Below are 24,319 nucleotides of genomic sequence, written 5' to 3'. Positions count from 1 at the left end.
GAAAATTCCCTTGCCATGAAAAGAACCACAAAACACAAAAAGGTTAACTAATGGAGACAGACACAGTATGAAAAGTTCTCCTTATATACTGGAAAGTCTGGTTTAAGGACAGAAAATAAACATATTACTAATTCGATGTTCTAATTTGAAAGCAAGCTTAACAGTTTCAAAAAGTATAGTAGGTTGATTTGGCAGCAGATAAAAGACACACATCTCACTCCTAAAATCTGTCAACTAGGTACACATGAAAGCAGTATAAACTCATTCAAAATCTATCAATATTAAATAGTCTGATAATGCATGTTAGCTACTACTAGTGCCAGAGTTGCTGATGCACTGAAGAGTACAGTTTATTGGTTATACTCCTTTGACTTAGTTCTATCACATACACACACACACACACACACACACAATATTATACTATTGGAGTCACAATGATACACAATCATTGTGAACTCCTACCAACTTCCTAATTTTTTGCCTTGGTAGACCTCTTATCATTTAATTCCGCTCCATTCTGAGCTTTCTCATTTAATCCTATCTTTATCTCAGTATTTCACCATTCTAGTCCTATCTTCTTTTCCTTCATCCAACCCTGGCATGAAATTCTGACAGGCTTAGACATGGTTCCATTGTGGCCAGGTTTAAGTTCATTGTTTTGGTGTGAAAGATTTCACTCAAGTTCCTTTGTTCCTCCAGTGCTGAAAACAACACGGTATGGCACTTGAGGCCTGGAACTCGGGGGTACAGAAAAGTCAACTCAAAATGAGACATTAAATTCATTACTTACAACATAGATCCTACCACCACTTCTTTGGAGGGCTACCAGAGACACAAAAGCTATTTCAAAGTCTTTAATCTTCCATTTAGCCTATACTTCTTTAAACTACTCTTTTGGTTGTACTCTTCTTTGTTTTCCTGTTTATTAATTGTGCTTATTCCTAAAGGTTCTAGCTTCAGCCCTTTACTTTTCTACCTTTATCCACTCTCCTGAACTCAACTACCAGTTTTCACTAAACATGCTCAAATCTTTCTCCCCAAACTAACATCTGTACTCCAATCACTATTTACAATGCCTTAAGTGTTTTTCACGGCAGCAACATATTGTCACTTCCAATTTGACGCTGAAAATACTTTCTATTTCTTCTACCTAGAATTTTTTTCCTCCTTTTTTGTTCCTATTTACCTTTTAGAGGTCAGCTCAAGCTTCTACTTCCTCAGAAATGTTCCTGACCTCCTCAATTAGTTCAGATTCTCCTAATCTAGGCTCTTATACTACTCCTTTGAGCCTATATCAGTTATACTTTTGTATTTATTTGTGTGATTTGAATGTTTTTCTTCCCATGTAGACCACAAACACCCTGAGATTAGGTATGATGTCTTTATTTGCTCAACAGTATATCCTTAATAATAGCAGCTATTCAGTATGTATACGTTAAATGAGTTGGTAGATGGATTAAATAAAATTTAAACATTTCCCTCACACTGGCTTTCCAGATTTTTCATTTGCCTTTCACATCACCATTCTTTCATTTCTTAATCCAAAAAACTTAAACATTTACACTTTGTTTTCTTTATTCGTTTTAGTCCTTTATCACCACATCCTGTTTTTCTTTCCTGAGTGTCTTTCAGTTTCTCCCCGTTTTTCCTGACTGCTCCCACTCTTGCCTAAAACCCCTCATTACCACATATCCAGAGTAGTATGGTAGCTTCTGTTGGTCCCCACCTCTATTTTTGTCCTCCAATCCATCATACTTGTCACTATTAGATTCAGGTTAGCTCTGAGAACAATGACCTGTGAGCCCTTCCAGTGAGAGTATGAGAGTGTGGCTTATTGCTCTTTGTAGTTCTTCAAGGCAGAAAAGAAAAGTGTTACACTGCTTTAGAATCTACAATAGCATAAGTTCAGGCTTTTCTGCATGGTTTTTAAGCCTCAACATAATTTAATTATAGATTAAACCTTATTTCTAATTACTAATTACTCTTACATTACCAAATTTCCTCAAGCTAGGAAGTTTTCCCTCAGTGTTCCCTAAATACCCAATATCCATTCCTTCCTCTGGGTTTTTGCTTAAGCTGCCTACTAAGCCCCTTGCCTGATGTGCCCCTACCCCCACTCTCTATTATCCCACTATCTTACAAGGCACCCCACAGAGTCATACGCTTTCAGTCTGAGTGAAGTCTTCCCTGACTACTCTAGCCCACTGACATATTATTTGAACTCAGTTATATTTTATTGTGCCACTTTATTTTCTTCCTTGTTATGTTTGGTTTTGCTTAGGCAACCAGATTCTAAGCTTTGAGATTAAGGGCAATGTCTCTCAATTCTTTGGAATCCCCATAGTACCTAACACAGTGCTAAGCATGTAATAAGCAATCAATAAGTGGGTGATTTATTTTACTACTTTATAGTTCATTACTAGGATTATAGTTACTGACAAAACATAGTGGAGGGAATGAAAACTAATTAAAAAGAATTATTTGGAATATCTGTGGATTTTTGTTTTAATTTCTAAGTCTTTTTCTTGGTATTAGAGATTCTCTGAATTAATAATCAGCTTTAAAAAAATCATTTACTTATCTTTGCAAACCAATAAAATGTTAACAATTGTTATGTTTCTCTTCAGTTACCACTCATTCAGCTGAGCAATGTTGTACCTTCTTAGCAAGCATTACTTTAAACATCTAAGATTAATATCTTTTCTCACCTCCCCCTTTAATTCTAATTCATCTTTCATTTTTGTGCTCATTCATTCATCTCCCATTCTTTACCTCTGAGAGTTGCAGTATCTAAGCACTATGACTCATATTTTCTGGTCTCTTCCTATCCCTTTAATTCTAAGTGAAAATTAATTCATTGTTCCTATATAGTTTCTAGGGTTGATAACAACTTGGTGTTCCACCACAGAAATAGGGAGTTACCTAGGAACAAAACCGTTCATTTTTGCAAAGAGCAATCGTAAGACTTTCTCCTTCTGCTCCCAGGTCAAATCTCCAATATCCACATTTCCTTGAATATCTGTCCTAACAAATTAAAAAAAAAAAAAAAGTGAAAGGAAAATTATGGTCAATGTAAGCATCTGTCCTTTTTAAAAAATATATAATATGTAAACAGGAGAAGAAAAAATTTCCAAACCATAACTGAATGTTATGAGGTTTCCAAATGTAATGACTACAAAGCAAACTGTCCATTACATTATAAAGTGGAAAAGAATATCAGTACACTAGCCAAATCGAAATGTTATATATCATTAAAATAAAAATAAGAAAAACTATAACATGAAAAAAGTGTGCTCAAACATCAAGCAAATAAACAGAAAGTTGTAATATGACATAATATACCCAGATACAAAGACAAAAAGAAATAAGAAACAAAACAGTTGTGTAGTGATATTATTGATAAATTCCCTTTAACATTTCTTTTTGTATTAGATAATTTTGCTATGAAGATAGAGTAACAAAGATAAATTTAGAAAATAACATGTAACTCATCTAGTCTATTTTCTTATTTCCTAATTAGGCTGTAGCTAAGCTTTCTAGGCAGGTCTTTACCTATACTATATAACTATCTCAGAAGATTCAGTCCACTTGCAATTTTAAAAAGCTGGCTGACATGTAGATAGAGTACTGATGTTGAAACTTTGGCATATAGGGCACTTGGGATAATTTTCTTTAAGTTTAGGTTTTGCCTTAGGATCACCACATCCTTCAACTGTCCTTCTCCAATCTGCCTTTTAAGCAGATGATGTAATATTTTAACCACCATTCCTGCTTTGCTGGTACAAGCAATAGGAAACTGAGGTTAAGGTGACAAATTGCTCAGCAGCAAAAATGTCACACAGAAGGCAGAATAGAAAAATTCCAGTTTCTGCAATAACAATGTGGAGAATCATTTCATGTACCTTCCTCTGAAAACCTATATACCACTTAATATACAGTAGACAAAAAAAAAAAGTAAAACTGCCTATGTTTGATAGGGACTCAAAACTTGCTTAACTTGTTAAATAAAAGGAAATTACAGTGAATCTTTAGGTAATAGAAGTGTTATTACAGATTTCTGACTAAGGCGAGAAGGTAAAAAATTATACATAATATGGGCATTTTTGAAGAAGAGTCTTATCTTTCCAAAGCCACTAACCATGTCCGACCTTCCTAGCAGCTACATAATTTAAAAGAACCTACAAATTAGTCCATTAAAAAATAATTTAAAGCAGAAAACACATTTAGAATTACTCTTAATAAAATGTTAAGTATATAGTAGTACGGAATCCTTTTTAGTTTCTTGAGTTAAAAGAATCTAATTGAATGGGGATATAAAGCATAATTTTAAGAATAATCTTTAAAATGTATCATAACTCAATCCATGATTAATAGGGGGAAGAGTGCTCTAACAGATAAAAGTGCTAACAGGAAGCGATTAATCATTTATAGAAGCTACAACTGTCTCAAGAATTTTGCTACCTTTATCATAGTGGCAGTAGCTCTCCAGAGTGTATTTTGGAAACCTATGGAGATTGTGATGGGGAGTACTATTGGGAGAGTTCTGTACAACAAAGAATTGCTATATTAATTTTTTAAATTATATGTTTAGTTAGATATTATTACCTATGAATTTTATTTCAGTAAAGAGAACTTAAAAAATATTTATGAAAGTATGTTTATCAAAAATGCTTAACCTCAATCTAATCAAACCTTTGTAATCAGTTTACAGGACATAAAATAAAGGAACATGTTAAAAGATACTACAATGACATTCTAAAGAACAAATAAGAATATCTATTAGGTCCTACAAACTATGGTAAGCATATGGGTTACAGAGATAAGTAAGTCAGTTCCTGTCCTCAAGTAACTTTCTGAGTAATCTAGTCAATACTTAGATATTATCAAACTGAACTTTTCAGGGTTATTTCTCTAAAGGGCACAAAAATAGCAGCACAAAAGATAAAATATCAAAGCATGGTTAGTACCATTTTTCAGCCTCCATAAGATCCTGATCCACACTATTGGTGCTGTGCTCTCTGCCGTCAAATGTTCGAATTTTGGGATATTCTGTTCTTCTTGCACATGCCTCCCGCATTTTAAAATTGAAAGCAGCTTGTGCTACTTGCTTATAATGCTTCCTGCTCAATAAGATCTGTTGCTTCACTTGGTGTAGAGCATCTAAAAAGAACCTTTCCACTTCTGTCCTCTCATCCAGTATATTCTTGGCAAGCTTCTTCACTCGATTCATTTCCCTGTCCTTCATCTGAAGAAGGTACTGTAGGTTGTAAATTTCAAACTGACCCTCTTGGTTATGTACCATTGCCTGCTGCTGTAGTTTTAAAACTTCCGTTTCAAACTCTCTGGTCATACAACTCAGGGCAGTCTCCAAGCTTATGACCTTCTTCTGAAGAATTTGGATTTGTGATCTTTGCTGGGTAAGTTGCATAATCTTTTCCTTAACCAATAAATCATTGATCTCCTAAAAATAGAAAGATGAGAGAGGTGAGAGATTTTTTTTTTCTTTAATTAATTTGAACTTAAAAGTTCCTCACCAATTTCCACTGCTTCATGAGATTTGAGTTTGAAGTCTAGTGAGATGGTGATACTTTGCTATTCTGATTATAGGGAGTGAAAAACATCGTAGGGTCCTTGTCTGGACCTTGTCTGAAGATCACTGATTTTGCTAATTAAGAAACGTTCCTTCCTCTAAAATTCTGAAAGTTTAAATATTTTATATTATCAAAAGGATAGTTCTAAAATCAATAAGACTATACGATAAAATATTAATTTAACAACTATGTACTGAAAACTCTGGCAATCTGCTATTTACCTATCCCAATGTCCATTTTCCCTTTTCTCCTTAGTAATAAAACCCCAACTTTACTCAGGAAGTCAGCAAGACCAGTTGAAAGTTCCCAGTCTCCCTTGTGGTTCAGCATGGCCACCTCAGTTCTAGTCAATGAGATGTTAAGTGGAAATGTGTGTAGAACTTCTAGGAAGACCACTAAAGGGAAGGGTATACATTTTCCCTCTTGTCTTTCTTCCTTCCTGCTGTTTGAGTAATGGTTAGAGCTCCAGTAGCTGCCATGGGCCATGAGGTGACTTTAAGGATGTAAACCGCATGTTGTAGAGCAGAGTTAAGGAACTGAAGTTTCTGTTATCTTTGTGGCACTACCATTCCAGCTCTGGATTGCTTACCTCCAGACTTCCTTTAGGTGAGAGAATAAGCTTTTATTTGTTGATGCCATTGTTGTCAGGGCTGTAACTCATAGCTGAACCTATTCCCAAGTGATTCAGGGACCAACTCCAAGCAAAGCAAAACAAATATTCTCAGGTAGTAGATGATAGGAGTTATATATATTTTTCTCTGATGTATTCTTTATAAAGCCAAGTCTAATGCTTCTTAGTCATTAAGTAATTAATTGTTTCAGATAAGAAAGGTACCTCAACCAGACAGAAGAAAAATGGTCCCATTGTCCCTATTTATCTTTATTTTACTCAATGCTTTGTATTTACCAACCCAATCTTTCAACAACAACAAAAAAAAGATAGAAAACGAAGTCTAAATGAGAGTGGGAACCTTTTGATGTAAAAGGAAAGTCTGAGTCTCTTGCAACTTCTCAGAATTTTTTTGTAGAGCATCAGCTTCCTGCAGGTGGTATGCCAGAGCTTTCTGGAGATAAACATTTTCTTTAAAAACAGCTCTTCCAGCATTGTTCAGTTGCCTGAAATAAACAGATATAAGATCTCAAAACAGAGGCCTAAGTTTTAGATATTACCAAACTAAGCAATGATTGCTTTAACATTAATAATAAAGACAATCCTGCAAGGTTGCTATTATTAACCCCATTTTTAGATAAAGAAATTTAATTTTAAAAAAAGTTAAGGAATCTTCCTACACTCAGTTGATACATATGTTGAGAACCAATCTAACTTCAAAGCCTTTCTTAGCCTCACACCATGCTACTACAGGAAAGGCAGAGGGGTGAGGAGCGGGGACACAAAGTTCTCTTTCTAGAAACAGTGAGGGAAAGTAAGCCAGATAATTTGAAGAATGCAAACCTGGACAGAAGTGGAAAGACAAAAAGATAAGAACAAAAGAGACCCGCAAAGAGGTAAGAGAGGCTATCAGAAAGGAAAAAAGGCAGCAGTCTCTTACACAACAGCTTCATGGTGGGCTCTCTCTGCCAGCATTATTATCTTTTTTTCAGCCTCTTGTTCTAGTCGGTGCTAAAAAAGAAAATAGGCTGTTTTAATAGTTATATTTCTAACAACAAAATTTACATATCAAAAAGTTAAGTATTTATTTTATAATATCAAATAAAACGCTTCTATCCATATGACCTGATGTGAAATACTCCAAGTATTAACGGAGGAGCCAGCAAAGAGGGTAGCGTGAACACAGGAACCCTAGGGTACCTCCCAATTTCCACATTAAAAAAGCGACATGACAGAGAAATAGGGAAAAGAATTCCACATCAGTATAGGAAAGCAGAGCTGGGAAAAATTTTTGCTAAATATAATGAAGAGAGTCATAACTTATTCATTCAACAAATTTGTATCAAGTGCTTTTGTGTAGCTGATTTTTCAGATACTAGAGATTCTGTGGTGAACAAAACAGATAAGGTCCCTGTTCTCATGGAGACTATATTCTAGGATGGGATCCAAACAATAATAATTAACATGTACTTCATGCGTACCACAGTGACTTCTTCAATCCCGACTCCCCTATATAATGGGGTACATGCAGCTTTAGTTCTACCAGGGGAACACCATGCTGAGAGGGATGTGTCCTAAAGCCTTGGTAAGATGACAATCTCTCTTAAGGATTTCAAGAATCTCTTAACTGGAAGTAGGGAAGAGACTAGACATTGAGATATCTAGAATAGATTTATTTTCCCTGTTTTTTATTCTACTATGATTTGATAACAATCTTCTAAGATACCAAATGGAAGGTTGACATATCTCAGAATGTATATAAGTACAATTATGTTGTTCTAGTAATCAAAAAATTTCTTAATTAACCCTAATATATCATACCTTTTCTTCAAAAAACCTGTTTTCCAATCTTCTAAGAGTCTCCTGATGTTTCCGCTCTGTGCTCCTTAAATTCTCCTTCAGCTAAAATTAAAAAAAGAAAAAAAAACCCCAACTAGTCAATAGGAAATGGGGTTGATTGGGGCATATTCCTAAAAAATTCTCAATAAACACTTTCTGTTACATATTACCTCTTAATCCTGAACACACAGAAAAACTGTCCCTGCCTATGAGGACCCTATTTCCCTTAAACTTCTATAGACTTACAAGATCAATAATAAGTTCCTAAAAAGCCTTTCATGAATAACAGTTCTCAGAATATTCAGACAAGATGTTCTCATAATCATATTTTTGAAATATCCTCATTTTAAATGTGTGGAATCACAGAATCATATTTTAGAATTGGAAGGGAACTTATGAATCAGATAATACAATCTCTCACTTAATATAGAAATCTCTTCTATGAGAAAAACATCTTGAGATAGAAGTATCACTAATTCAAATCTCATTAATTCATTAAGCTGCCCCTTAATAGTTCCCATTTTTAGAAAATGCTTCTTAGTATTAATCTAAAAAAAAAAAAAAACCTTCCTTCGATTCCCCTGGCTGGATCCTTCTGTCCTCTAAAACTACATATAATAAAAAGGACAAAATTCTAGGCAGAGAAAGTTGAGCTAATTTAAAGTTATGATCCTGGCAAGAATCAATCAGATCAAAACAAGCATACTCATTCTAATATTCATGCCATAAAAAAGGCTGCGAGAAGACCAGAGTTCAGGTGCTACCTCACTCATTTACCAGCTGTTTGACTCTAGGCAAGTCACTTAACTTCTCAAAGTCTCAGATCTCTAGGAATAAAAAGAGGATAATAATAGTAGCTATCTCATAGGAGTGTGGCAAGGATTAAATAACAAATAATACATGTACTTAGAATAGTAACCATTTAAGTATAATGCTTAATTGCTATTGTCATTACATCTAATATTGTCCCCTCTTATACTTAAGTTTTCCTTACTGTGATCTCTGTCCTAACTGCATTAAATCTCTATTTTATATGATCTCTTTTAGATGTTCTTCTTTCACCTTGTCTTATGTACATACTTTTTTTAAATGGCTTCTTACATTGTCAAATACTTTTAAAATTAATGTGAATATATAAGTTTATGGAAACGTCTACCACCCCACTGTGCCACTGGACTCCCTCAAAAATCTATAAATTAATAAATGAATCTTTTGAAAGATAATTAGACAATGCATATCAAAAACCTTTAAAAGTTTATGTTATTTAACCTATAAATTCCACTTCTAAGTTACCCTAAAAACTAATTAAAGATACAGAAAAATATTTTTACTTAGATGTTCATCACAGTATATAATAGTGAAAAATTAGGAAACAGTCCAAATATCTAGCATCAAAGGACTGATTAATAAATCATGATAAATCTACCCAATGGAATTTCACGTATCTACTCAAAAGATTTTATAGAAAAACATGTAATGGCATTGAAAAATGTTCACAATGCACAGTGAAAAAATCAGGTTAACAATTTATGCATCATGACTTTATTTTCGTAAAAATAACATACAGATATTTTCAACACACCGAAATATCAACAATGGTTACCTCTACATAGTGTAATTGAGGGTGTGTGTGTATGATTTTCTTCTTTTTGTATCAGCTAAATTTGCTGACATGGGTATTATCACTTTGTCCAAAAAAGAAAGACTAAAATAATTAATTAAAAAATAACTAAAACCTACCAATTTTTGCTTCTTCTGTTAATCAGATAGAAATAATTTTTTCTTTAAAATTTATGCTTTGATTACCTTTTGATAATCTAAATTTAATTAGTCTCTTTTAAATTTTATAATGAATTCTATATGTAGTATAATTAATTTCCTTCATTTATGTATATCCTCCAATTTTAAGTTCATGGGCCCCCACACTTGCCTTAATTATCTCGTATTTGGGATTCCTTGAACTACATTATTTTCTCCCATAAGCCAGTATCCTTTTTGCCTTTGAATTTTAAGTCTTCTGGCCCAACAGCCCTCTTTGAAATGTTTGAAATCTATTTCTCCCCTAGGTGGCAACGTTGTTCTTTAAAAAAAATAATAATAATAATCACACTGTGGCCAACTAGAATATGCACAGCTAGTTCCTAATCCACTTTTGATTCAGAATGTATACCTACACTTAGGATGACTATTTTGAGAGTCCCCGAAAATTTAAGGAACTTAACTTGATTCAATCTGCAGCATTTTAATATGAAAGAAAACTTGATATTCCTTCTAAACTTTTTTTTCAGCTTTATTGAAATATAATTGACAAAATTATAAGGTACTTCAAATCTCCATCGTGATTTGATATACATTTACATTGTGAAAGGGTTCCTCCCATTTAGTTAGAAAACTTGATATCCCTTCAATTACATTTTTAATGGAAAGACCCACTCAGAATTTAACAAATATTCATTGAGCATTACTGTGTATCTTACATGTTGATTAATACAAAGGACAATACTGTTTATACTTCAAATAATTTATAATCTAGTAGGAGAGATAAGACAAATGAAAAATAATAATATCGAGACAGAATGGGCTAGGTAGTATAAAAGAGATACAAAATGCTAAGGGAACACATAGAAAAATTATTCTTTTTTTTCCTGCTAATAGTCTTTTTGTGTATTTTTTTCCAGTTTATTGAGATATAATTGACATATAACATTGTGCAAGTTTAAGGTGTACAATATGTTGATTTGATACACTTATATATTGCAAAATGATTACTACCATCGTATTGGCTAACACCTCTATACTGTCACATAATTACCATTTCTTTTTTTGTGGTGAAAACATTTAAGATCTACTCTCTTAGAAACTTTTAAGTATATAATACAGTATTATTAGCTATAGTCACCAAGCTATACATTAGATTACCCAGAAGTTGTCAGTCTTATAACTAGAAGTTTGTACCCTTTAACCAATATCTCCCCATTTCTCCCTTCCCCCAGCCCAGGTAGCCACCACTCTAGTTTCTCTAAGTTTGGCTTTTTTTAGATTCCACATATAAGTGATATCAAACAGTATTTGTCATTCTCTGTCTGACTTATTTCACTTAGCATAATGCCCTCAGGTTTCATCCAAGTTGTCACAAATGGCAGGAAGAAAATTAGTACTTTTAAAAAGGACTCTGAGGGAAGGTCTCATGGAAAATGCATTTGAGCTGAGCTTTGGAAGGACAGGTAAAATTTTAATGGACAGAGATCTATCAGAAGTATATTTCAGGTAGAAGAAACAGTGTGAACAAAGTAACAAAGGCAGAAAGATTTCAGGGGTGAGTACATGTCCAGTTTGAGTGGATTAAAAGGGGTATGCATGGGGAGGGGTAGTAAAAGGAGACAATAATGTTCCAAAGTAGATGTAGGGTTTTGACACTCATACTAAGGTGTCTGGGAAATATTCTATTGTCAGTAGAGAAATACTAAAGAAGATACTTGAGGGAGGTGATCAGAACATCATTAGAACTGTGATATTTTAAGATCATTCCTGTAGCAGTGTGTATTTCGGACTGTGGTGGTGTGGTGGTTTTAAGATACGGGCAAACTTCTTTGACAGTCCTCCTTTCAAATGATGGACCCTAATTCCCCACCCTTAGAATGTGGGTCAGACTTAGGAATTTACTTCTAACTAATAGGATATGACAGAAGTCATGCTATGTGATTTCCAGCTAGGTCAAGAAAAGGATAGCTTCTTTCTGGCTTTCTCTTGAATTACTTGCTCTCAGTGAAGTCATCCTTCAAGTTGCACACTAAGGTAGCTTGTGAAGAGTCTCATGTGTGACGAAGTTGAGGCCTCCCAGTAATTACCAGCACAGATGTGACAGTCATGTGAGTTGGCACCTTGCAAGCAGATCCTCAAGATTCAATCAAGCTCTCAGATGACTGCAGCCCTGGCTGATACCTTGACTGCAACCGCACGAGAAACCCTGAGTCAGAACTACTCAGCTAGCTAAACTGCTCCCGAATTCCTGATCCATGGAAATTGTGCTTTTAACAAATGTTTTTTATTGTTTTAAGCCATTAAAACAAACAGTGGTTTGTTCTACAATAATAGGTAACTAATGCAGGTAAAGAAATAGAAGTATTGGATAGGATTTCAGGACACTGTGATTCTGCTACCAGCTTTATAACTTACCACAAAAGTCACTTAACATCTTTGTGTCTGTTTTCCTCACCTGTAGAATGACTTAAATAAGCCCTAAAGTTTATTCCAGCTCTAAGACTCTATGAATTCTATGAAATGTTTTAGTTTTAGATGGTTCCTTATATCATTCATTTAGCAAGTTTTATTATTAGGTACTAGTCTAGGAATTAGTGAGCAGTGACAAGTACATACACAAGTAGATGATGTGGCTCTTATTCCCTTTAGTTTACAAAGATTAAAAAACACAAACATAAAACAACTAGAGAAGACAGTTATATAACTGCTATTTTAAGGACTTTAAAATGCTTGAAACCCATAGAAAGATCCCCCAGAAAACACTGCAAAAGGGATTGTATACTGGTGAGCTATGAAAACATAACTCAGAACAATTTTAAAGCAACAGTTATAACGATGGTTATAAAGCAACAAGTAATCAAGCTTATGAACAAAGTCAGCCTCATGGAAAGATTTTGAGATAATTATACAATGATGGTAACACATTCCTTTCAATCTAAGAAAATATCTTCCCATTCCCCAACTTGCCTAAAATGTACTGACTCGGTCTTTTAATTAGAGCTTCAAAGAGTCCTCTATTAAGATTTTTAAAGCTAGATAATCATAACGATGATCAAAAGATCAATAATTGCTATGCTATTATTCTTACTAGGAATTAGTATAAGACAATGAGCTAAGTACTTTACACATTACATTATTTAATCCATACAACATCTCTAAGAGGAGATAGGTGATACAATAGCCACAGTTTACAAATGAGGAGTCGGAGACTCGGAGAAATTAAGACTATCCAAGGCTACACATCTATCAGCTGCAGAGCCAGGACATGAAGTCAATGATCTCAACTACTACATTATCTTATCTACCTTTTTCATTTCTCATATACCCTTTCAATTTAGCAGTTAGCTAAAAGGTAAACAGAAACAAGATAAACTTTGGTTTCCCATCAAAGCTTGTTCTTGCTAAGTAGCACCCTGGGTAGCCAGAGGAGAGCCTGAGAGAAACTGCATGCTTGAAGGACACACCGTGATTGAGAGTGAGAGGCACTAAAAGGGATAGAGAAAAAAACTTAAATATTACTAACCATAATAATCATAATTTTGAGCAGAAGTAATAACAGCAGCAGAATAAGCAACAACAGGTAATATTTATCACACAGTGCTAAGCATATAACACAGATTATTTCATTTATTCTTCACAATGACCCTTTGAAGTTGGTACTATTATTATCATCTCCATATTACAGATAAAGAAATTTAGCAAGATATCCAAATAGTGAAGACAGTATTTATACTCTGGCAGTCTGACTTCAGAGCATCAACTTTTAACCCCTACAGTAAGTTGCTATATGGTTATCTTTGGTGGCAATACTGCTTCTATTATTACTACTTATATTACTAGAGTATTCATGTATATTCAGTAGAGTGTTAGAGCAAGCTCCTATCAGGAATTTTGCTCGCAGGTTGTTAAAGCATTAGTAGCTTGAAATTGGCCATAATGAAAGTATTTACTCCCAAGGAAATCAGCAAATGCTACAAATCAGGACTTTTTTATTTTGCAAAGAGCTATGCACCACTGTTAATATAATTCTATGTGATATATACTATTTTAAGCACTTTACATATATGAACTCACTTAATCCTTACAACAGTATGAGACAGTAACTCTTATTATCTGCCTTTTACAGATGAGGAACCCAAGGTATAGAGAGGCTAAGTAATTTGTCCAAAGTCACAAAACTGATTTCAGCTACCTGTGCCTGGCACACATCTGTGACATTTGTTGCATTATTATTAATGCAATAAAACTATCTTCTGAACTGAGGGAATGGAAAGTAAGAGAAAGAGCATAGTAAGGTCAGAAAAACTTTATGAAAGTACTCAGTTTTCCTCACCCTACTCAACCCTACCCAGAGAGCCTTATAAAATTTTCTAAAATTATCATTCATCAGTCTAAATATTACTCCTTAGGGACTTTGCTGCTTTGCCCTTAATATTTTTAAAGAACTGTAGTTTCTTATTGACGTCACTATAAAGGTTTAACTGCTGATAAATGTGAGAGGGTGTGCTGGCTAAAATATGTGGAATTTTCAAAGAAATCAATGCTTAGAAAAAGAAAAGTCTAACCATCAAGATCTTGAGCATCTAGTCCTAAACTGATATGTCCTATCCTTTTATTCTCAAAAAATCTCTAAAATGTCAAAGGGAGTCTTTTACCATCTAATAGGAGTAAATGTCTATGAAGGCTTTTGTAGACATAGTAGTCAATTCTAATCCCCTTTTTTTAAAAAAAGAAGGAAAGAAACTTACATCATCTAGTTCTTTCTCCACTTGGATTTTTCTCTTCTGGAATTGTTTTATTGTTTTCATCTCTGTTTGAATCATACTAATTTCTTTGGCTTTTTGATGGAATTGTCCCTCCAGCTCACTTATTTGCACAGTGTACTTTTGTTCCTATATGCAAAACAAAAACAAAAACCAAAACAAAAAACAGGTAAATGAGTTGGGAGAAAGAACAGAAGTCCCACAGAAACATGTTCCATCTGAAGCCTTAAGCCATTTGTCTATTTTCTTTGAAGAAACATCCCTTTTCATTTTGCATTGTTTTCATTTTTTTAAAAGATATCAAGTGCCCTGAATAAGAAAAATTATATTTTTCAAATCTTTTATAGAAAATACACCTATTTATTAAAAAGAGGCATGAGAAGACTAAACAAATTTTTACTCTGTAAAAAAGATAAATAACATCTGTAACCCTAAATTAAAATTAGTAAATTAAGAGACAAAGAGGACTAATATCTCTAATAAATAAAGAGGAATAAGATGGGGAAAAGAGGAAGGAAGGGGGAAGAAAGAGGAGGAGAAAGAAGAGGGAGGAAGAATAAAGGGAAGAGGAGGAGAGAGAAAAGACAAAAAAAAGGAGGGAGGAGGAAAAAGAAAAAAGAATAACACTGTAAGCACCATTAATACCAGTAAAAAAATGAATAAGACCTATCAAAAGAAATGCAAATAACCCTCAAACATATGAAAATATACTCAGCCTAGCTCATAATAAGAGAAATGCAAATTGAAATACACTGAAATACCATGTCTCACCTAACAGGTTGACAAAAATCCATTTTGACAATATACTCTGATATATTGTGAACACATGGATAAAAGTTAGATTTCTCAGAATACACCATGTTTGATAGATTTGACTTTGGAACCACATAAATATTTTACATAATTATAATGACATAATTACACAATGTTATATGTGCAATTTATTTTTCAAAAGCAACTCCTAAAAATCAAAAGCAAAATGTGTTGTTGAGTTGATGGCATAAACTTCCAGAAAAGAATTATTTCAAATTGTTTCTAAATCTTGTATTTTTACAGTAGATTCCTACTGGTATAATCCTAAGGGGAAAAGTGCCCCACAAAATCTTAAACTGTTTCTACTAGTCTATGTAGGTGGTAGTATTCTGTGACTGTTGATGTATTGGGGTTTAAAGCAACTACACGATTATATTGGTATTATTAAGAACCAGAATTTTTGATGAGCGAGAAAGGAGACAGATAAAGTTAAAACCCTGTATTCCTGCATCTGACTTGAAAGTATTAGTATGGGCTCATAATATATTTCATAATATATTTTTAATCTTTAAAAAATATATATTGCTGGGAGGGAGGTTGGGAGGAATAGTGAAAAAGGTCAAAGGTCAAGAAGTATAAATGGACTGTTACAAAATAGACATGGAGATATAAAGTGAAGCATAAGGAAAATAGTTAATAATTTTGTACTGAATATGTAAGGGTAAACAGGGGTACTAGATTTAGTGAGGTGATCACTTTGTTGGTTTTATAGAACTCTAATCACTATGCTGTACAACTGAAACTAATACATTATTGTATGTCAACTATAATTGAAAAAAAACCTCATTGAGTTATGCAATGTAAATATGAGCAACTAATTGTCTCTTATATTTCAATAAAACAAATAAATAAAAATAAAAAATATGTATTGTTTCATTTGGTCCACTGAATAGCCCGAGAATGAATTTCAAACTCAAGATGAGTAAGGACTACTAATACAAGATGGTTTTCTAAGTTTTCTACAATAATGTATTTTTATGGTATTTTTGAACTTCTGTACAAGTGTGTGAGCTTTAAGGTTGCTAAGATGCTCAGAGGACCTATTCATTTATTCTCATTATCTTAAATATAAGCTTGCCAGAAACCTGACCACCCAGTAAGTGAAGTATTAGTATACTTAGATACTCACCAATTTTTCCTTCTCCTCTTGGGCTTTTTCCCTTGTTTCATTCAATTGTTGTTTCAGGTTTTCAATCTGTATAAGATGAAAATACAGAGTTAGGAAGGTAGAAAATGAAAATGCAGAATTAGGAAGGTAAAGAAATTGTTCTGTGCCCTGCCTTTATTATATAGCCTTATTTTCACATAATATTAAAACCAGTAGGGTTGGAGAGGTTGAGTAAGGCGGAAAGAGAAGAGGAGACGTATACCATACCCTCAAACTGCTATTGCCAGTTTCCAAAACCTGGCCATCATCAGAATTACTGGAATAACTTTTTAATTGCGGTAAAGAATATAACATTAAATTTGACCATCTTAACCATTTTATTTATTTTTATTTATTTTTTAGGCTGGGCAACCCTTGGTTCACCTCACAGATTGCAAGGACCTTGTCAGTTTACAATCCCTTATTTCTTATTTTTTAAGCCTACAGCACCTGGTCTTCCTAGGTGGTCTCCTGTCCAGTACTAACTAGGCCCAACCCTGCTTAGTTTCCAAAGTCAAACATCAGGCTTGTTCGGGGTGGCATGGCTGTAGACTCCATCTTAAACATTTTAAATGTACAGTTCAGTAGTGCTCTTTATTCACATGGTTGTACAATAGATCTCTATAAATTTTTCATCTTGCAAAACTGAAACTCAATACTCATTAAACATTAATGCCTTCTCCAACATTCCCTCCCCCCAGCCCTTGGCAACCACTTTTCTACTTTCTATTTGTGGATTTTGACTACTTTAAATACTTGATATACATGGAATCATACAATGTTTGTCCTTTCATGACTGGCTTATTTAACTTAGCAGAATATTCTTAAGATTCAACCATGTTGTAGCATGTGACAGGATTTCCTTCTTTTTTAAGGCTGCATAATTTTCTTCATCCATTCCATCATCGGACATTTAGGTTATTCCAGCCTCTTGGCTGTGATTAATGTTTCAACAAACATGAGTATGAAAATCTCTCTCCAAGATCCTGCTTTAAATTTTTTTGAAAATATACGCGAAAGTGGGATTTCTGGATCATATGGTAATGCTTTTATAAATTTTTTGAGGAACCTCGTAATTTTCGGTAATGGCTGCACCATTTTATATTCCCACAAATATTCTAATTTCTCTGCACCCTCCACAACACTTGTTATTTTCTGTTTTTCTGATAGTAGCCATGGTATAAAGTGGTACCTCATTGTAGTTTTTATTTGTATTTCTCTTATCTGGGTAACTTTTTAAAAGAAAAGTTTCAAGAAGAGTACAGAGTCCTCATACACTCTTCACCCAATTTTTCTATTTGATTTCCCTCTCTATGTATATGTAGATAGATCTATCTAAATACATAATTATATAAATACATACAGATGATAAACTTTTTTACATCGTTTTTTCTGGACCATATGAGAATCACTTTAAGACATCATGATCCTTTACCCCTAAATAATTATGTATTTCCTAAGAAAAAGGACATTCTTTTTTAGAAGCACAGTATAATTATCAAAATCAAGAAATTTAAAATTGATATAATCTATACTCTATATTCAAATTTTACTACCCTTTGTCCCAATAATGTCCTTAATTGCAACTTTCCTTCTTCTGGTCCAGAATATAATCCTTGGTTATGCATTACATTTAGTTGTCATGTATCCTAGTCTCCTTCATTCTGGAACAGTTTCTCAGTCATTGTCATTTATGATATCAACATTTTTGAATACTGGCCAAGGTTAGGGCTGTCTGATGTTTCTTCATGAGCAGATTCAGGTTATGCATTTTTGGCAGGCATACACTGCCAAAGCGATGATGCATTCTTTCCAGTGATTCACATCATGAGGTGATTGATGTCAATTTTAATCAATTGGTTAAGATTGTGTCTGCCAGTTTTCTCCACTTAAAAGTTACTATTTTTCCTTTTGTAATTATTAATTAATTTGTGGGAAGATATTTTGACATACCAATATCCTTCTGCCATCAAACTATCACCCACTAGTTTTAGCATCCACTGATGATTCTTGACTGATGCCAAATGGTGCCTGTTCTAACTCCATCACCATTCCTTGAAAATTTAATAATTTATTGAATTCTATTGTAAGGAAAAGCTTTTCTTTCTCCCTCATTTACTAACGTATATATTTATTTATTAGTGTATGCACTCATGGACTTAAATTTATTCAATGGGTTACAATCTATTAGTGTCATTATTTATTTTGATTATCTCAGATTTGGCCTGTGGGAGCTGCTTCCAGCTAGCCCCTGTGTTCCTTAATATTTTTTACTTACTTTCTGGCACATAAAGACATCCCAATCTCATCTTTTACTTTCCCTGCCCCAGTCTTGGAATCAATCATTTTTCCAAGGATGTTTTAGTAGAGAACTTGGGTAGCTTTTTAAACTAAAAACTCCTTGACATGGTTATAAAATCAGAGGATACGGAAGTGAAACACTGTTGTAAATGATATCTTAGACTAGTTTAAAGAAAATCTTAAAATTCTAAAAGAGAAATTAAGACAGTCCTAAACCATGTAGGACAGGTGTGAAATATAATGATATTTATTTTGTGATTGACTGAACAAAGCGTTAAATACAAAAACTCACTCTTAAGAAAAATCTACTTTTGTTCAATATATAAGTTTTAAAAACATTTCATTTCTAATATTTCTATAATTAACACGAAAGAAGACTATAAACAGTTTAAAGTTTAAGAAAACAGCAGAATGAGTAACAAAACTATAGGAGAGCTAGTTAACCAGGATATATTGAATCTACTTTACTTTTTTCCGCAAATTAGTTTCTTTGGTTTTAATGGGTATCCATGATTGTGAAAAATTATGCATTTGCTACAGACAGTTGTGGGCCTTGATATATTGAGGTATTTCTTGTTGAAAATCAAGAAATACAAGTGATACTGATAAATGCAGACCAATATCAATTAGCTAATAGAGGCCACAAAACTTCTATGTAATGAATTATGAAAATTATTTGTATGGCTGGCCTCAAATTTACTTAAGACTATTCTACAGAAGACAACTTTGATAATGCCCACTCTTCAAAAAGTAATTCTGAAAACAGGCTACCTAGAAAATAAAGTAAAAAATGACAATAATGCACAAAATTATATTTTATTTAATAAAATCTACACAAATATTACATTGTCTGATTTCTCTAAAATACTTTCAATATCATCTTGAACTTGATTTAATGAGTGCCTGCTTTGTGCCAGGCCCACACTAGGTGCTGGAGATACAGCACTGAACAACAATTTTAAAAAGTCTCCAAAATTCTTTACTTCTGAGAGGCTTCATTCTAATCAGAAAAAGACAATAAACAAATATGTAAGTAACATGCATATAGCATGACAGAAAATAATAAATATATAACAAAGAAAATAAAACAAAGTAGTGGTCTTAATTTTAAAGAGGATAGTGAGGAAGGGTCTCACCAAAAAAGTGGCATTTGAAAAAATTAAGGAATGATTCATGCATTTGCACATCACCCTTACATAGGAGCCATACGTTGTATCACTCCAACATTAGTTCATTCATGTACTGAAGCAAACACATAAATAAACAAACAATGGGTGAAGAAACATATAGAAGATGTTCAAGCGACAAATAATCAGGAAAATACAAATTAAAATACCAAGATACCAATTTACACCCATAAAATTAAGCAAAAATTATTAAGTATAATATCAAGTATTAACAAAAATTTGGCAAACAGGAACTTACTCTAATACATTGCTTGTGACAGTATGAATTGGTATAACCTCTTTGTAGATCAATTTAAACTCCTATGAAGTTGAAACTAGGCATACCCCATAATGTAGTAATTTAACTGTCTACTCTAGAGAAACTCTCACAAAAGGGCACATGCAGACATATACAAGAATGTTCACGGAATGTAATAATGAAAAAAATGGAGTCTAAATGACCCCCAGGGGGTATAGATAAAATTAAGTTTATTTGATGGAATATTATAAAGCAGTTATGAATAAATGAAAAAATAAAGCATACTCATTACAAATTTCTTAAATGAATTGAATCATGTGATTTTTGTGAATATACTACAAAAATATTATGTTGAGTAAAAAAACAAGTTGTAAAAGACATGTACAATATGATACCACTAATGTAAAATTTAAAACAAGACTGTAGTGTGTATTGTTTGTGGATATATAATACAGAAATAGTAAAAGTAGAAAAACATGCATAGGACTGAAGCACCTCAGCATGGTGAAAATTTCCTTGGGTTTTCATGGGGTTCATAGAGGCAGATGGAAAAGAGAAGAATTTGGAGTTCCACCTAAATTCCACTTTCAAACCCACTAGCTGTGTGACTTTGGGCATGTTACCTGTCCTTCCTGAGAGTCAATTTTTCATCCGTAAAATGGGAATGACAATATTGTAGCTACATGGGGTAATTAAAAAGACTAAGTGAGATAACAAAGGTAAAGTACCTAGCATAGAGTCTGGCACAAAATATGGTCTCCACAATGTTAGCTCCCATTCCTTTTTCTTTCAGATCCAAAATAATAACTTTACTCTCAAACACTTAAATAAGGTATGATAAGATAAATTCAAGATGCAGCTTAAGTTTATATTCTTGTGATCACGGATTATTAGTGAATTTACAGATTATTAAAACTAAATATTTATCAATATCAAGAAATATATATATCATATACCATGCTCTTACCCTTAAAATAAAATGGATTATTATGTTTACTTATGATCATTAATCTGTTTTAGACAAGAAAACATGGAACAAGAACCGAAAATGAGAAAGACTCAGCTATGATAGTAAAACCATTCTGAAACAGCATCCTGCTTCAAGGAGAGTTAAAGTCAACGGAAATGTCTTAAGTATGTGATAAGTTTTCAAGGAATTAAAATCCTTTAAATATATAACCACACAAGTATAACACAGAGGTAGTTACTAAGACACAGGAGGGTTTCTACCTACCTACCATATTATCTTTTTCCTGATCCTGCTTCTTCAAGTAGCTTAATACAGACATTGTGTCTTTCTCCATTTTATACTGCTGTTTCTTTAATTCCTCATTAGTTTTTGCAAGTCTCCGGGAAGTATCACGATACTCAATCCTAGAGAGTTCTGTGACTTCCATCCTGGCCTCCCAAAGGGAGGCATTGGCCTTGGCTCTTTCCACTACAGATTCATCAGTTTTTGTTATCTTCCTACATGGGAAGACAACATTGACAGTAAATAAATATTCTCTACTATAGTAGTATTACAGCTATAATAATTTGTTTTGCTTGGCATTGCCTGGCACATATGAGCAAATATTATTGGATGAATTAGTTAATAAGAATACATATTTACTTGATAAAGGATAACTATCTTGGTAGGTGCCTCTTCCTGGAAGAGGGGAACTTTGGAGCATAATTCTAAAGGACTAGGAAAACAAAGAGAAAAAGCATGATAAGTCAAATTCATTTCATTAAGCCTTCACATCTTTTCATCTGCTTCTTCTTTCTCTAATATTTGAACTGTCTTCTATTTCTACTTAGTCTTAGACCTTAGCTTTCTCCACTGCAAATCCCTTAGTTCCTCTTCTGCATGACGATACATTCATAGTGTAACTGTAACATTAAGTCCATATTTCTGTAATCTTCTACCTATCCGAACCCCAGTTTTGTTTTTGTTCTAGGTTGGGTTTTTTGTTTTGTTATTGTGTTTTTTGTTTTTTTTGGCTAGGCCTTAGACAAAACATCAAGTAGCTATGTTAAATACTTTATCTGCTGGTGCCACAGTGCACCAGGCTTCAAGGATGGCTGATAAACCATAATCATTTATACAGAGGTGGAGAGGATATTTAAAAATAATAATGGCTTCAAAGATTAAAGCAATAAAAAGGGAGCTTTTCCAAAATAAAGATTATATGAGCAAGAAAACACTATCCCATATGTGGTAGGCACTGGATATATATTTAGATAACAACTAAGAAGACTTCACCTATATTGAATTCTAAATATTTTCACACATAAGTATGTGTGAATTTTCTGTACTGTCACCCTTCATTCCTACCTCTCAAATCCTGATTCCTGATCCCTTTCCAGTCCTACTCTCACCTTTTCTTCTCTACAAATTAAGGCCAGCTCCATCTCAACCCCCAGCCTTTTCTAGCTGTTGACCTCTCTTTCCAGCATGCTTTAGGCAGTAGTGATAGACTGCCTTGCTACAGTCATCTAATTGCTCCCTGAAGGTATCAAGTCTAAGCTGCTCAGAGTAGTTGATACATGAACTCTGATAGGATTTCTCACAAGAGGACCACTAATACTGACTGTAGAAACAAAGCAGGGTTTCTCAAACTATGCGTCATGGAAAATCCCAGGAATAAGAGATCTGTTATCCTCAATGTTCTCCATTGTTGATGTGTGTACTGTAGATGCAGGGTCAAAAACAGAAAACATATGCTAGTGAGTTCCAGGAATGTGATAAGCCCTTGCCACTTTTAAAAAGTGCTAAACGATGCAGTTATATTTTTAAAAATCACAATGTAGAATACTTATATTAACAAATGGAGGGAAGCTAAAAATAAGTATGTACATTAGGCTATCATTTTACAAAAATGAAAAAGAATGTCCCCAAATGATAATAGTGGTTATCTTTGGATGATGTTTTCTCCTTTGACTTTCCATGTTTCTCCTAAACTTTTTGTACTGGCATATATTACTCTCTTAAACAAGTTACCTCACAAATTTTACAAGTTTGGGAGATTTCCTTGTGGTTCCATAAATAGTGTTGTTGGATACCACGTATGACTCCATATGTGTCTAGGAACAATCAGGGTCATCCAATAGGTCTAGTGGCAATCCGGCAGCAACTCCAAATCTGCAAAGGGTTAGTGCTACAGCAATATCCACTTCAGAGGTTCCAACCAGTTTGGGGAAAGCTGAACAATTATCCAATGTGGTCAAATCCTTTAGGCTCCCTTTGAACCAAAAGGAATCCCTAAAAGGCCCAAGGAACTACTTCAATCATCCAGAGAGCCTTTAGATGTTCAAGATCATCTCAACCACATAGCAGAGATCTCTCAGACTAGGGGCAAAAACGAATGAACCCAGAGCACAGTTCTTGTGGAAAAAACATCCAAGTTGAAGCACACACAAGCAGACACCTTAATTTGATATTGAACAAATATTAAGCACCTGCTATGTTCCAGGCTCTCTGATAGGTGCTGATGATATGGTGAATAATGCTTAGTGTCTACTCTACAGAAGAGTATAGTCGTCAGCAGGACTTCCCAACCCTGGCACTACTGACACTGAGCCAAATAATTTTTTCCTTGGGGTGAGGGTAGGGGCGTTGTCCTGTGCACTGCAGGGTGTTAAACAGCAGCTTTAATCTCTACCTGCTAGATGCCAATAGCACACATCCCCAGATGTGATAACCAAAAGTCTCCAGATATTGCAAAATGTCCCTTGGGAGGCAAAACAGCCCTGGGTTAAGAACAACTAGTCTAGAGCAGTGCTGTCCAATAAAACTTTCTGTGATGTTCTTTACCTAGGCTGTCCAATATCTCCACTAACCACATGTGCTTATTAAGCATATGAAATGTGGCTAGTACAATTGAGGGTCTGAATTTTTAATTTAATTTTAATTAATTTTAATTTGATAGCCACATATAGAGGGTGCCTACTCTATTGGACATCACTTGTCTCCAGGACCTCCAACATCCCAAGAAATGTTATCCTGACCTTCACATCTAGTGTCGGAACTCTTCCTCCTCATTCTCAGTTCTTTTCTCCTCAAGTACCACCTATTTCATTCGGTCCT

At 33.9% G+C, this 24,319-nt stretch overlaps 1 protein-coding gene across 1 annotated transcript in view; it reads right to left on the bottom strand.

Annotated features, from left to right (window-relative positions):
- The window catches only part of BBOF1 (basal body orientation factor 1), a 30,486-nt gene that overhangs the window by 5,647 nt on the left and 520 nt on the right, over positions 1-24,319 (bottom strand). The window contains exons 2-9 of the mRNA XM_039883766.1: positions 21,489-21,717; positions 16,507-16,572; positions 14,550-14,693; positions 8,023-8,103; positions 7,142-7,212; positions 6,563-6,707; positions 4,968-5,461; positions 2,923-3,024 (exon numbers count right to left, since the gene is read on the bottom strand). Of these exons, the coding sequence (XP_039739700.1) occupies positions 2,923-3,024; positions 4,968-5,461; positions 6,563-6,707; positions 7,142-7,212; positions 8,023-8,103; positions 14,550-14,693; positions 16,507-16,572; positions 21,489-21,717 (1,332 nt within the window). The remainder of the gene's footprint in view (positions 1-2,922; positions 3,025-4,967; positions 5,462-6,562; positions 6,708-7,141; positions 7,213-8,022; positions 8,104-14,549; positions 14,694-16,506; positions 16,573-21,488; positions 21,718-24,319) is intronic.

Source organism: Pteropus medius, unplaced genomic scaffold (genome assembly GCF_902729225.1).
Source record: "Pteropus medius unplaced genomic scaffold, Ma_sr-lr_union100, whole genome shotgun sequence".
In the NCBI taxonomy this organism is placed as follows: domain Eukaryota; kingdom Metazoa; phylum Chordata; class Mammalia; order Chiroptera; family Pteropodidae; genus Pteropus; species Pteropus medius.
Note: the sequence above shows the minus strand (reverse complement) of the source record. Positions and strands in the feature narration are given on the sequence as shown.